This window comes from Choloepus didactylus, chromosome 10, assembly GCF_015220235.1.
Source record: "Choloepus didactylus isolate mChoDid1 chromosome 10, mChoDid1.pri, whole genome shotgun sequence".
Lineage (NCBI taxonomy): Eukaryota > Metazoa > Chordata > Mammalia > Pilosa > Megalonychidae > Choloepus > Choloepus didactylus.
The window spans coordinates 45,339,275-45,354,706 of NC_051316.1; the positions used below are offsets into that span (position 1 = coordinate 45,339,275).

At 39.3% G+C, this 15,432-nt stretch overlaps 1 protein-coding gene across 5 annotated transcripts in view; it reads left to right on the plus strand.

The window, feature by feature from the left end:
* Positions 1-15,432, plus strand: part of TRPM3 (transient receptor potential cation channel subfamily M member 3) — a 596,233-nt gene that overhangs the window by 336,804 nt on the left and 243,997 nt on the right. For 4 of the 5 annotated variants that reach the window (XM_037798450.1, XM_037798451.1, XM_037798453.1 and 1 more), the window contains exon 7: positions 6,888-6,962. The exons of the other annotated variant lie outside the window; for it this stretch is intronic. In XM_037798450.1, the coding sequence (XP_037654378.1) occupies positions 6,888-6,962 (75 nt within the window). The remainder of the gene's footprint in view (positions 1-6,887; positions 6,963-15,432) is intronic. 5 annotated transcript variants of the gene reach the window in all.

Genomic DNA, 15,432 nt, shown 5'->3' on the forward strand with positions numbered 1-15,432 from the left:
TTTAATTATAAATTTAGATTACAAATGTATCCCTAGAGACATCAATTTTCTAAAGAGTACTTTTGATATCCCCAGTAGATTTACCAAGCTGTCTGAAACCAATGCTGACATTAATATTGTATATAGTAAGTGCTCAACAAATAGTTGCTGGGTGGGCATGAAAGAAATTTAAGTGATCTGGACCAGTCCTATTATTATTTTTAAAATACATGAATTTACAGTTTCAAAAAAATCCCAAAATTGTTTTATCAATCTTTGAAATATCCTAGGAAAACAATATGCTTTAAATGGTTGTAGTATTTTTATAAATATAAACAGTATATCATAAATACTATGTATTGCACATTTTTATTCTTATTATGATAGTTAAATCAGTCTCAGTTCTTTGTATTTATACCAAATACAGAGAGACCAAGTCTGGGGTGGTCAGAAATAGCACAGAGAGGGAGGTGGATGGCAAAAGGAAGTTTTAAGATATAAATTACTATAAACATACCAATGAGAATTTTCTTCTGGAGAGTTCTCCATTTTGGAGTAACTTGGGTATCCACATAGTAAGAAGTTAGAGTTGGCCTGAGATCATACGGTCCCCTGTCATGGCTGGCGTGCAAACCTAGCATGACTCTATTTCCTACTAAGCCTTGATACAGCTCAGACCATTTTTCACTAGTTAGGATATGGGTTCTGCTACTGTAACAATGACTTAAAATAATGGATGCTAAATAAGACAGAAATTTATTCCTTAATCATGCCTCATTCTGAACATGAATCCAGATCTAAGAACCATCTATCCTGTGTTCTGCCATCCCTGTTTCATGCTCCATGGGAGCTCATCACCACGTCTGCTTTCCAGCCAAAGGGAATCAGAAAGAGGAACAAGGGAAAGCCATAACTCTTCCCTTTGAAGTCACATTGAGGAAGCTGCACACGCCACTGTTGCTCCCATCCTGTGTGCCAGGTTTGAGCACATGGGTACACCTAGCAAAAGGGGTATTAGGAAACATAGTCTTTATCCTATGCAAATTTATAGTCAGATTAAATTCTATTGCTATGAAAAGGGGGGGGGGATAGATATTGGGGGACAGCTAGCAGTTTTTGCCATACCTTTTCAACATAGCAATCCGTGTGGTAGTTAAGAATTGGCTGGAGTTGGCACATGAGATAAAACACATCTGCCACTCATGAGTAAGAGTCACCTGTGTGTCCCAGCAAGCTCACTGGGGAGCCTTACCCACAAATAGCTCCTGCTCTCTAGACTTTTCCCCATGAAGTTTTTAGTGATACATACTTGAAGAGTCTCACCTTGGGTCTGGAAATAATAATTTGAAATAAGATTGGGACAAACTGCCTAAAAGTATATAGATTATTTTAGACCATCCTGGTTTGATTAACTAGTTAACTAACCAAAATAGACCCCCCCTGACTTTGCCTCAAAATAATTGCATATATTCTGCTATATGTACTGTGTGCATTCCATACTGGATTCTTTATCATATATTTTGTAATGCATACTTTATTGACATTTAAAATCCCAAAACATTAAAAATAAATATGAGGACAGATTCTTTGTTTCTGTGGCACTTTACCCTTGAGATTGGCATTTCAGTGATGAATCCCAAGAAACAATTCTCACGTAACCTCCATGTGGCTGCAACCTTGCTAACAGGCAATAGAATGGAGCTCCGCCAGCCTCTCAGCTGTCCTGGGGAGGGAAGGTTATAACTGGGGCTTTGCCCTGTTGGGAGAAAGGGACAAAAGACCTGTCTTAGGGAATAAGATCATCCCATTCTGACTCAGTTGAGGAAACTTTTGAAGAGACCCTGAAAAGCAGAGGACCATGTGAGGGATTTAAAATCTTATGCCAATTATCTGACTTGACATTCCTTCACTTTAATAACCCATAAATGGTAACTAACAATTTGGCAGATATAGCCAGTGCGGAAGGGCTCTTGAAGCCTTCTGAATGCCAGTAAATACATAATTGGGAGTGTTTGTTGACACTAACAGTAATAAGAAGATTAATTAGAACTGCTCTTAATAAACAGTGAATTGGGTCACCTTGTTTTAGAGAACCAGCTGTGTCATTCTTAATCAACCCTAGTTAGTTTTTCTTTTGATTTCAGCTCGTGTTATTCAATAAATCTAAAAACAGCTGGGGTCTCCCTTGTATCTTGGTTCGTGAATAAAGCCTAGGAGTATCTGTTGACTTACAGATTTAATAAAACCACAGGCAAGAACTTTGAAAATAAACCTTGCCTTTCTTCTGGATATTCTATATGTAGAACAACTTCTTGCTTTGTTCCTGGCTTTTCATGTCTTTTCCCTTCAGGTTTTTATGATACCGAACTCAGAGCTATTGTGACTTTTACATTCAGAGAAGCCTCTATAGAAAATAGATTAAATGCTTAGAAACCCCGTTAGAAAACAGAACAAACAAATTCAAAAGATAAATAGCAAAACAAAAAAAAATTTGCAACAATCACAAAGGGCAAATTTCCATAAAGTACTAAGAGGATCTACAAATCAAAAAGAAAAATGAAAAACCCTCTTGGAAAATGAGCAAAATACAGCTACAGGAACATCATAGGGAAGAAAATGCAAAAGCTCAACTTCACTCATAATTAAATAAATGGAAATTAAGACAACAAGGAAATGTATTTTTTTAACCTATCAAATTGACAGAAACCAAAGATTGTAAATATATAATGGCAATAAATGTATATAGTAATATATATTCATATTTTTTTGGTGGGTACATAAGTACGATGGTCAACCTAATTTGGAAGACAATTTGGCAACCTCTAGTAAATTTTATGTGCGCATACCCTTTGGTCCTGTAATATTACTTCTAGGAATATATTCTGTATTTATTTGTTGCAATATTGTTTACAGTTATTAAAATTGAAATAACCGAAAGACCCATCAATAAGTGACTAATTAAACAAATTAATAGACATATACAGTGAAATACTCTGAAAATATCGTGAATAATGCAATTGCTCTGTGGGCTCATATGGAAAGATGTCCAAATGTATTTTTTCTTTGCATAAGTTAAAATCCTGATGTATAATGGTACAACAGTGTATTTAGTGTAATAATATTTAAGTATGTTAAAAATTATATACATAGGTATACTTGTAAAATATCTGAGAGGACACAGGTGAAACAATAATTAGTGACAACCTCTGGGAAGTGAGATTCAGCTGGGGGAAGGGGACATGAACGGACACTTTTCACTTGATACCCTTCAGAAACTTCTCAAGGTTGTTTTATACCATTAGCAGATATTGCTTTTATAATTTAAAAGAAAGAAAGAAACAAAACCTTTGGAAGTAGTCAGCCTTGTCATGTAACCTAGGAGCCGGCTAACCTCCCCCATCAAGTGTGTATCATTCTTGAGCTGTGGGTGGGAGCAAGCACAGGTGTATTTGGTGCACGTTGGTTTCCTCACTCACCCCGTCTTCTGGCCATCCTCAGGCCCCTCCAAGGGAAAAGCAAAGAGTCAAGACAGTAAACCTAAGGGAAGAGAGGCTGGCTAAGGAATGCACACAAATCACATTATTGAGAACAGTATTTTCAAATCACCATAAAGGATGGGTATAAAAATTATGAAACTGGTGTAAAAGATGTAAAGCTCACATTCAACAATGGCTGAAATAAGAACCAAAATTATCTTTCCTCTTTGGGATTGGTGGATAACAAAACAACCTAAATTCATTCCCTGTCCTTGACCACTACCAGATATCTTATGTGTAAAGGGGAGATTGAAAATGCCCTACTTTTATGCCCCCACCATGAGTACAATCTAGGAGAACTAGAATTGTTCATTTTTCCCTTCATCGTGCTCCTGAGCACCCCAGAGTCGAGCTCCTTTGTGCCAGGGTCCTACCCCTGGGCACGGTGCTGGCTCATTCCACAGCTGTTTCCTATTGAATATTGTTTCTAATGCTCACTGTGACAAAGTGGCTCCCATATACTCTTTATCCCTGTTCCTTTGAAGATGCTTCGTATGAAGGAAAATACAGTCAAAAGTTCTTCAGCTTTTGTGGCAGAAATGAGAACTGAAAATATCAGTCATTTAAAATAAATGGTGATTGCTTTCCATTTCCCCCAGGCATTACTTCTATTATACTTATTTCTTTACCAGTATTCACTTGGGCACCTACTGTAGGTGGTTGCAAAATAAGTGAGGCCTGTCCATGCACTTGAAGAACTTAGTCTTGTAAATAATTTAATAATAACCAGTTTTACTGAGCACTGTCCTTAGCACTTTACATGTAATAATGTGATTTAATCTTTACAACAACCCTATGAAGTGGATACCATTATTATTCCCATTTACCAATAAGGAAACTGAGGCACTGAGAGGTTGAGATCCAAAGGTCAGATAGCTAGTAAGGGTAGCAGACCCCAGAAGTCTGCCTCTGAGCCCCGGCCTCAACCACTGTGCTCCACACAGCACACAAAGAGCTGCATTATAAAACAGCAATAATTAAATATGCTTTAATAATATAAGTACAGCAGGAATTCAGACAGAGAACATTTCTAGGTTGGATGGTCATTGGAGCCTGACAGGTGAGAGCTTTCAACACACAAATATTTAGTGCCCAACGTGGGGTCTAACTAAATTTATTTTACTTTTGTTATAAATTGTTTAATTGTTATCTTCCATCTGCATAAGCAAAATTTCAGCTGCAAGTATGAATAAGGACTGTATGTGAACTATGATTAGTGTTTCAGGAAATACAATAATCAATATCCTAAAGAAAAGCTATACATTTTTCTTTGTGTCCATCTTATTGGCCCCTCTTAATAGGGAGATATTAAAGTAGAATATAGATTCAGAATGATGGAAGGTTCAGTATGTTCATCTAGTTCATTGCCTTCGTGTTACAAATAGGAAAGCTCAGTTTGAAAAGATAACAATGCCCTACAGTGAATTAACTGGCAGAGCTTTTACCTGAACCCAGAACTCCATCTCCCAGTTTGCTGCTATTTGCTCAGCATCATGTCACTTGCTAGCATAATTTGAAAGGTAATTTTCATACCTATTTGACACAGCAGTGAGGGAACTCAAATAAGAAAAGACTCTCCATGCACCTGAGCAACAAACAGAAGCAGGACACTGACAGCGTGAACTTCGGGGCTGTGAACAATCCTTAGCCCTCTGTTCCCCTCATTTTTTTTCCTTTGAGGCCATTTTCTCAACTGTATCCCAAAGGGTAATTAAGGAAATATTGGGACATTTGGAGACACAATGAACCTTATATCCAAACATTTTCATTTTTAACCATGCCATGAATCTTACCCCTGTTGATCTTCATTAAATTGTCATTTTAACTTTTGGTGATTAGTGTTTGGTGACTGGGGTGGGGGGTGGGGATAAGTAAACAAAAAATACAGTGTGCTGTTAATTCTACGGGAAAGATATAGTTAAGCCAGTTCTGTGCTTGTTTCCATCAACAAATACTTGTGCTAAATTTCCGGGAGGGTTTATATTGTTGTCAGCTATTTCAGGCTTTGCTCATGGTATTTAGCAACTAGTCTAATTTTCATACACAGTAGTAGAGCGGCCTGGGGAGTATGCACTCATAAGCTGAATTTATGTTCTCAAGAATGTGCTAATTAGTTACTTTCTGGAAAATATACAGTAGTTACTCTTGGCTTGTTATTTTGCAACCTGTTGAGAATCCATAGGAACCAACCCATACTTTGTGTTTCAAGGACTATTACTTTGTGTTTTGCCCACTTGAGTGCATTCTAATGAAAAGGCAGTTTTGCCAGATTATGGGCACTGAGGAATTGCCAACTGGCATTCCATGGAAAGTGGTTGAGTCTTTATAATGCCTCTCGCCTACCAACTACCTCCTACCCAACCACCCTCCACTTCCAAGCTATTGCTGCAAACTAAGGCTGATCTAGAAGTTGGGCTAGATAAAAAGCCAGGGCCAGAAAACCTAACCTGAGGATCTGGGGCATACTGTAAATGCTGCTTTAGGGAAGGAACAAAGAGTGAGCAGAAGTTCATGGTATTCTCCTCTGAGGCCCAGGTTTGGAATCAGATACTGCCTGAGCTATCAAGCCCGACCAACTTGTTTAGTCAGTTAGCAACTGCAGAGATGTGGTGTGACCATTAAATTTGTCTCCTAGTTTGGAATGGAATAACAACACTGAAATAGCTTTGATGACATTTTTTGAAGACATTTTTGAGGATGTGAGATATATATGTATATACAAAATCATTTTCTTGACCTAATAGAGAAGAGGAAGAGAAGGAAATGTTAGAGATCAGTCCATAAATAATGTTATACATGTTGAGTGACATGCTGGCATTAGTTTCAATTCCTCTTTAAAAACAAAAGAAATTAAGGAAATGAGCCTCTGAAAAAGTAGTTCTTTTATGTCAAAAGTAGCTAATTATCCAAGAGTAGGACACTTGTTTCTCCAGAAGTCTTAAAAATGAGAGGGAGGAATCCAGTTCTTGTCCTGCCCTGGAAACAGAGAATTGAAAGATTAATATGTTATCATAATTAGTATCACAACAACTAACATTTCTCGAGGACCTAGTAAGTGCTAAGCATTGTTACCAAGCACTTAATGTGGATTAACTCATTTAACCCTTTCACCACCACAGCAGATATCTATGCTGAAATGGAGTAATGGAGGACACTTCCTCTAGGGAAGGGGATGTTGATTTTAAGGACCTATTTAATTTAAGGAGTGACAAGGCAAGATATAACTGTTTGACTCTTTGAATAGGTCTGAATATGCAACTTGGGTTGCTGTCATGTGTATAAATTTACATAAATTGGATGATCCACCTGCTTTAATAAATGTGTATCCAGCCATTGGGTTATAGAAATTTCAAAGATTTTGTTTTTTGACAGGATGCCTGCCGTTTTTCTCTCTTGACTCCCGCTTGTTTTATTCATTTTGGGGTAGTTGCCAATTAGACCCAATTGGTAAGTATAATTAATGGACGACTTGAATTTCTCCTTAAACCCCAACCAAGAAAATTAACCATAGAAATATTCATTTTCTTTTAAAATTCCTAACACTATCCCTCCCTATGACTGCTGTTTATCTCTATCTCTTCTAAACATCCAACCATGTCAGAGATTAATTACTACCTATTATTTACCATCCTAAAGAGACCACATAGGACAGAGTGATAGTGTTACTAGGAAGGAAGGAACTGAGCATTTATTTAGTATATTCCAGGCACTATTCTAGTCATTTCCATAAGCACTGTCTTCTTTAATTTTCACAGAAACACTTCATGGTAAGGATTGTTCTCTTTCTTTTTTTACAGTCGATAAAATGGCAGCTCACAGTGATTAAGCCCTGGTCTTTAGTCCAGTTAGTGGCATAAAGGCAAACCTAGGCTGATGTGATTCCAAAACCCTTCCTCTTTCCATCCCTCATAAGGAAGCATTATTTCATTCAAAGAAAGGCTCCCCTAAATTTCATTACCCTGGAGGGGTTGGGTGTCATTAATTCATTCAACAACTATTTGAGCACTAACTTGATGCCAGACACAGGTTGAGCATTGGTACAGTTGGAATTGGTTGTCAGCAGAACTTTGGGCAGAGGATGGTGGTGAGTGGCAAGATGATGGAGGAACGCAAAAGAGCAACATGAAAAGGAAGTAAGGCAGGGTGATGGGGTGGAGGGTGGGGGTAGAGGCGAGCAGAGGAGCTTCTGATCGTCTACCCATGGCTACCGTCTTTCTTCATGTGACTCGTGGGCTTCCCTTTGTCATCCTATGCCTGAGAATATATGAAGGAGGCTGGGAAGGCAAAGGGACGTTCAGTTGTCATCACTGGCATCTTTTTGATCATTGCACCATCATCAAATGCATTGGGATAACCATGACGTGAAATTTTCCATCACTAAGCTCATAACTGTCCCGTGAGATAAATAGCAACTCTATACATTAAAGGTCTTAGCAGAACTTTATCTACGGAGCTCTGGAATTGGGAAAAGAGTTACATTGCACTCTCATAAACTAAAAGACTTGGGTTCAAAACATATGACTTGAAAAGGAAGTTAAGCTTCCTCTGGGCAGGTTACATGTGTGTCAGGAATTTATCTTTGTGTTCCATGAATGCTCTGACCTGTTCAGCAGTCTCATCCAGACTGTCTGTTACGTGTAAAGAAAGACCTTACTGCATGTTGACTCAACCAATTAAATTAGAAACCTACCAAAATACATATACCTAACTCATAATCAGTTAACTTTGGACTGCAAATTACTTGCCGTTTTTCAGATGCTGCCAACTGAAGTATTATTCAAGGTTTTCTCTGCCTCTTAAAGGCAGAATCTCTAAAGAATAGATTGTGTGAAGACAGCACAGTCCAATCCCCTGCCCTATGTTTATCTTTTGCAACGGCTTAACAGGTTGGCTATGTCACTGAAATGTTTGTCATGCTTGTCAATGAAAAAGTCACTTTGGCAATCAAGTAAATAATGGAACCAAAAGAATAACTTTGGGGAAACAGAACATGTTCCAGTCTAGTGAAAACCCCATTTCCTCGTGTTTGCCTGTCTCATTTATCCAATCTATGTTGCCTTTCAAGCTAGGAACTCTCTCTGTTTCAGGAGAAAGCCTTTTCCACCTTGGAAAATTACTTGTTCAAGTTCCTGAAAATGAGTCTGAACAGGGGAACTGTCCCCCATTCTGATATGACCTCTTAGGCCTTTTACATACTGGGAAGATTTGGGTTGTAAATGTTTGACTGGCATTTTGGTCTCAAAGTCAGCAATTTACTGTCACTGGTCAGATCCAATAGTTTCCTATCATGATGCCATAGACATTCTTGATAGGACTTAATCCCATCACTGCTGTTTCACTGCTAACCAAAAATCCTTCCATTATCTTTTCATCAATTGTTTTTCTAGCTTCCTCTCATGCCACCACATCATGTGGAATTTAGGTTCTAGCCATTCCAAGTTGCTTCCAGTTTCCCTTAAACAACATACCCCGTAAGATGTATTTTTGTCTTTTTGTGACATTTGCTGAAATTCCTTCTCCCTCCACCTCCCCAATATGGCGAAAACCTGCACTCCCTCCAAGCTTCAGCTTAAAAATCTTCTCAATGAGTTCCTACCTGATCCCCCTGCCCCCATCCTGTCCTTGTGATCCTCCAAAGCCCAGTTATTCACCACATCCTCCATGTTCCCATGGCTGTCTGTGAAAACCTCCGTCATAGCACTGCTTCTTTGGGTAGAGTGGTTGTCTGTCTCCCTGCCTGCACCATCCCCCATCATCTGTAGACTGGGAGCTCCTGGGGAGCAGGGCCTCTATGTTATTCATTCCTGTTCTCCTGCAAACCTAGCGCAGTGCCTGGCATATACAAACAGGTGCTCAATAAATTTTTATTTTAAATGTCAATAGTTGCTTTGCCAGGCCTTATTTTTAGGTCTGTTCCCCAGTCTGACATAGAAGTGTAATAGAAGAGCTCAGATATGTAAAAGCTATAAAGGAAAGACAAATAGTAAAACAATAATTACACAGAGAGACTGAGGGGAAGATAAATAAATAGGAACATGAACAGGCAAAGACCGTTATGCATACCTAAGACTATTTTGAGCGTGAAAACATTTACTCTGAGAAATTTGACTGTTTTCCTGTTGAATCATGATGGTTGTTAAATAATTTCCATCTTATGAACTTATAGAGTCTGAGATGCACCTTTTTTTTTTTTTAGCAGCAATTACCATCATGATTTGATTCTTCTCATTTACAAGGGAAGAGATAATTACTAATTTTCCCCACTTATTTTAAAATGATAATTGCTCATGGCTGCTTTTCAGTCTAGATTAGGATCAACCCATTCAGTAGAAATGCATAGGTAACTCCAGAAAGCGAGGCAATCATAAAATTAATAATAAAACTGACTGAGTACTTTTCTACCATAACCAACAATTTTTCAGTGGGATATATTTAGATAAGATAAGGAACCTCATACCCTGGGGGTCTTAAAGAAAAGAGAGCTGAGATTTTAATTTGCCTAAGATATGGTTAGGACTGGGGAATTTATCATAGGATCCTTCAAAGTTCATTCCTAGGATTTATAATAATTTGCCCATCTTTTAAAAATATTATTTGGAACATTTCAAGCCAGTAAAACTATTGGATGTAAAAGTGAACTATGATTCATATAGAATTGAATGACTAGAAATAGTATTCCCAAGATGTCACTAATAAAGTTATCATAGGTTTTCATGGGATAAAAATATTTTAACCTTGAATTCTCAATGAAAGATCAGTAATCCCTAAGAAAAACGAGGAAAGTAGAGATTGTATGCCATAATAATGGCCAAAAAAGCAAACAGCTGATTTTTTCCCCTGTTCTGTGGCTTCCATAGCTGAAACAAACAGGCAGCCCCTCCCCTCACTGAACAGCCTGTCCCTGTTCTGTGTAAAGGCCAGGTTTCAAAAGCTGTGCAAAGAACTCCATACGCCACAATCCTGCAGGCCAACACTGAGGCCCTAAATTGCAAACAGAGGAATCATCAGCTCTTGCTGGCTCAAGAGCCTCAGAGTCTCTGGATCCACCTGGGGTTCCATGGGCAATTCCTGCCGGAAGAAGGCAGGGTGAAAAAAAACAAAAAACCCATAAAACAGGTATGCCTTTGCTAGAACAGGGAGTGAAGTTTTAGAGTCAGCTTTTCTGGTCATCAGGCAAATTTGAGCTGAGCCCTTCCTCATTAGCAGCATTTCTTCCACCCAGAGGGAGCACTCAGGAAGTAAATACGAATTCTGGGCACATCAGAATTTATTATGAAATCATGAGGAGACTGAAGAAAGCAACAATTAAAAATGGCATGCCCTCATAAAGAGTTTGGGGAGAAATAGAAACTTCACTTCACACGTGTATTTCCATTCTTAGATTCTGCTTCTCGGCATACATGGAGCAGGATTTATTTTATGTTGATTTATTCATTTCCATTATTCAAAAAATAAGAATTGTTGCAGTGAGTTTGAATTATTGCTCACAAACTTCGGTATGTAAGGAATGTCACATAACAAACATGTTCCTTAACTCAAATAAATCTAATTCCAAGTCCCAATTCCATCTAACTTTGGTAAATGCAAACTTAATCTTTATCAAGTCTCAGTCTCTCTCTTTCTCTTTCTCTCTCCCTCTCATGCTTACAGGGTAACTGGAGAATAGGAAAGGGGTCTTTTAACTTCCTCAGTCAAGGTTACCACTGATGCAATAATTGTCCAGCCCCAGGTTATGCACAGGAACATCACAGAAGTTCCCCTAAGAGTGGGTGCCCCACCCTTATGGAATTTACAATTTTTTGGAAGGAGACACAAAATAAATAAGATAAATAAGTGAAGTAGGTAGTATCTTGGATATTGTTAAGTATGAGGGAGAGAAATAAAGCAGAGAAGGCAGAAAAGAGGATGCAGGGAAGGGATTGCCATTTTAAAGAGAGTGGTGGGGAAAGCTTGGAGGAGGCAAGGTTGCAGGCTCTGTGGATATCTTAGAGAACAGCGTTTCCAGCAGAGGGAACAGCAATGAAAAGACCCTGAGGCAGGAGTGTGGCCAACATGCTCGAACATCCAGGAGCCTGTGTGGCCATGGTGGCATGAACAACAGGGAGAAGAGCAGGAAGTGAAGTCAGAGAGGGAAGAAGAGGTCTGACCAAGTACAGGATTGTAAGGACTTTGACTTTGACTTCCACTGTGTGAAATGGGGAGCTTGGAGAAGTTGGAGCAAAGGAAAGAGTGATCTTACATGTTTCAACAGGATCACTGTACCTACTGTGTTGAGAGTAGCCGCAGTGGGGAGCACAGATGAAAGGGAGACACCAGTTAAAAGACTACTCCAACAATCCAGGCAAGAGGTGATAGTGGCTTAGACTAGGGGTCTAAATAATGGAGGTAGTGAGAAGTAGTCAAATTCTGGCTATAACTTGAAGGTAGAGCAGGCAAGATTCACCGTCAAATTGAGTATGGGGTACAAGAGAAAGAGACAAGTCAAGGATGACTCTGTGTTGGGCTGATCAGCTAGAAGAATGGAGTTTCCATTTTCTGGAATGAGGAAGACTGCAAGGATCGGGAGGCAGGCATGGGAGAATATCAAGACCTTAGCTTTGGATATGTAAGCCAAATTTAAGATCACTAATAGCATGTGTGAAGATGTTGAGAAGGGCATGGTTATAGGAGACTGGAGTTCAGTGGAGAGATTTGGACTGGAGATATAGATGTGGGAGTTGTGAGTTTGCAGATGGCATATGAAACCATGTGAGTGAATGAAATCACCGAGTAAGGAGGGGGTGGGAAGGGGAGGGGAGGGGAGGGGAGGGTCAGGCCAAGAAGCAACATGAGAGCTGGCCATCAGGGCCACTGCAAGTCCCTTTTTTCCCTGTCCCAGACTTGGATAATTTCTTCTCTATCTCATCTGCTCCCAACTCTCCCCCATCAAAGACACTTGCCTTTCTCCTCTTCCTTTTCTGGACATTAGTGAGCTTGGGATTTTTCCAAATGCCATCAAGAGAACTCACATGCAGGTGACTTCTCCTTTGTAGCAGTTCTGGCCAACAATGCAAACCTGGAGAAAAGACAACCCACAGAGCTCTTTTTTGAAATGAGGAGAAGGGAAAACAAATTGAAAACAAAATCTAAATTCATAAATCAATAAATTATTCTGCTATGCAGGTCAGATATTGTTTACTTGAAGACAAAGCACCAAGTGGAGAAGGTACCAAATGTAGACAGGCAATTTCCAGCAGTGCAGAGAAATAGGGTGAAGTGGTAGGACATTCCATTTTAAAGTCTCAAATAGCTGGTTCTAGGGGCTGAATTGCAAGAAGAATAAATGTCTTCCAGTAAGAGCAATATTATATCAATCATGTACCTTGGAAATTGGTGTCAATGCTCAGCTTATCAAGTCAGATTTCCAACTTGGTTAATTTCTTACTGACCATGGCATGCCCAAGATTGGGAAACTAACAGATGTTGCCTCATATGAATCATTCTCACCACCTTAGTTAGACCCAGGAGTCGACAAACTATAGCACATGGCCCAAATCAGCCTACCAACTGTTTTTGTAAATAAACCTTTATTGGAAGATAGAGAGCCATGCCTATTCCATTATGCGTCTGTGGCTGTTATCACACTACAATGGCAGAGTTGAGTAGTTGCAACAGAGATTGTCTGGCCTGCAAAGCTGAAAATATTTACTCTTTGACCTTTTACATAAAAAATTTGCTGATCCCTGGTTTCAATTTTAAAATATACTTCCGGAAATAAATTGTTCCTGGGTGTTTCAGCCCCACTCCATGAGCTTTCCCCTAAAATCTGCTCGATGGGGCACATCTTAAAGCTCACCGCCTTTCACAGGTGAAAAGTCTCTCCTCGCAGCTGTTTGGTAGGGCAGGTGCTGATGGACACATAAGCATCACCGGTGAACTTGTTAGAAATGCATATTCTCAGGTCCTACCCCAGCCCTACTGAATCAGAAAGTCTTGGAGTAGGGCCCAGCAATTACTGTTTTAGCAAGCTAAAGTTTGAGAGCCATTGTTCTAAAGCAAACACTGGTAAGAGCTGATAACTATAAAGGAGGATCTCTACACTCCCCTTGTGATAATTTTCAATGCACAGACTAATTCTTTGCTTATTGGAATCAGGATTTTAATTTCATGCTTTCTAGAATAATGATATTAGCTCTTCCTATTGTAGTCAAATAGATTCTTGGTGGCAACAGTAGGAAAAAACCAAATAACTGTTTCGCACAAACATGACAGAGTAGAGTAATAAGGTTAAATACCCCCAATGATTAAGGACCCAAAGTACCCGTTACATGCCTCTGGCTTATGACTGTTTCCTGATTCTGGGTCTTCAGGCATCACAATGTATTTAACTGCTGGAAGACAATGAGGCACTTATTTATAAGAGAGAAAAGTAGAAGGGATTTCTTTCCAGCACCATCAAGGGATATGCTAGAACGTGAGAAAAACTTTAAATTGATGTTTCCCCCTTACAGGATTTACGCGGGTGCTGCTGTATTGTTGTTGTGTGATCCTTTGCTTAATGATCTAATCCTTCTCTGGAGCTTCATCACTCTGTGAAACTAAGGGAAGGAATATTTCTGATAATAAACAGCTGTGGTTTAGATGAAGCAAGAATGTTGTTCCCAGGAAACAGGAAGAAGGGGCAAGAGTGAGTCTTGGCCTTGGTTAATCAAGGAAGAGAAGCAGCAAAGGAACATTGAACAAACTGAGGCACCTCTCTAAATATCACATATATCAGATATAGTTATGTGTTTTTAAAAGCTACCAGAAATGAGTTAGAGATCCAAAGACATGACATGGTTTGTCCAAGACTTAATAGTTTATGCCTGTCAACCCAGAGTAGTCATTGGATGTAGGATAAGTGGAATGTCACCCAGTGAGAGAATGCAAAATCTGGACTTCCTGAAACCCAGCTTGGCTAATTATTGGTTGTGTGAATTTTGCAATTTATTCTCAATGCCTCAGTTTCCTTAACTGTAAAATGGGGGTAATATCTCTATCATAGAATTATTGAACACATTGAGGAAACATATGCAACCAGCTGAGTGCCCAATGCATAGTAGGTGCTCAGCAACTGCTACTTCCCCTTTAGGACACAGAAACTGCATTCAGGCAATCGGCCCAGTTGACTTTACATTAAATCATCCTCTGCATCCCAGAAGTTGATAGGCGGCCATGTTCTGGCTCCATTTGTAGTTAGCTTTTTGTAACGTGCTACAATTTTCATTTCCTTTTCAAGAGCCATAAGAGCATCATGAAAACATTGTCTTTCACAGAGGGCCGTATTTGTGCTTAAAAAATAAGTTCATTTTCACAGACTTGAACCAGAGTTCAAGTAGGTTCCAGAAACAGGAATGACAGTGTTGCAATTTGTGGTGGTGGAACTTGAAGAGGCATAATAAATTATACCCCAGTCTTTTTTGGGTAAGATTAAAATGGACTGCGAATTGGGCACTGGAGTCAAGCAGATGGAGATCAAAATGTCACTTTTATTAATGATGAAGTTGTTGATGATGGCTAAATGGGTTTGCCTGCTTACCTCAGCTCCCAGACGACTCACCAGAGGAGAAATTTGGATCTACAAGCAGGCATATTTACCAAAATCACTGACTGGCACTGGTCCATGGAGGAAAACAAGAAAGAATCCAAATCTCCTGCACTGAAGGACTTTTAGTAGATTAGTTCCATCTAACCACGAATCCTCAATAAATGGTAATCGCCACTAACCAAGTTACTCAATTCTTGTGTGGAGAGGAATGAAGGAGGGGCAAGAGATTAGATGTGTTATGCTACTGGAGTTCCCTCCACATGGAAACATGAAACGAGGAAAGGTTTCCCACAAGATTGTCATCCATAGTTCTCACTGGTGGTTTAGTCTTCATAAAAATTTGATCAGATT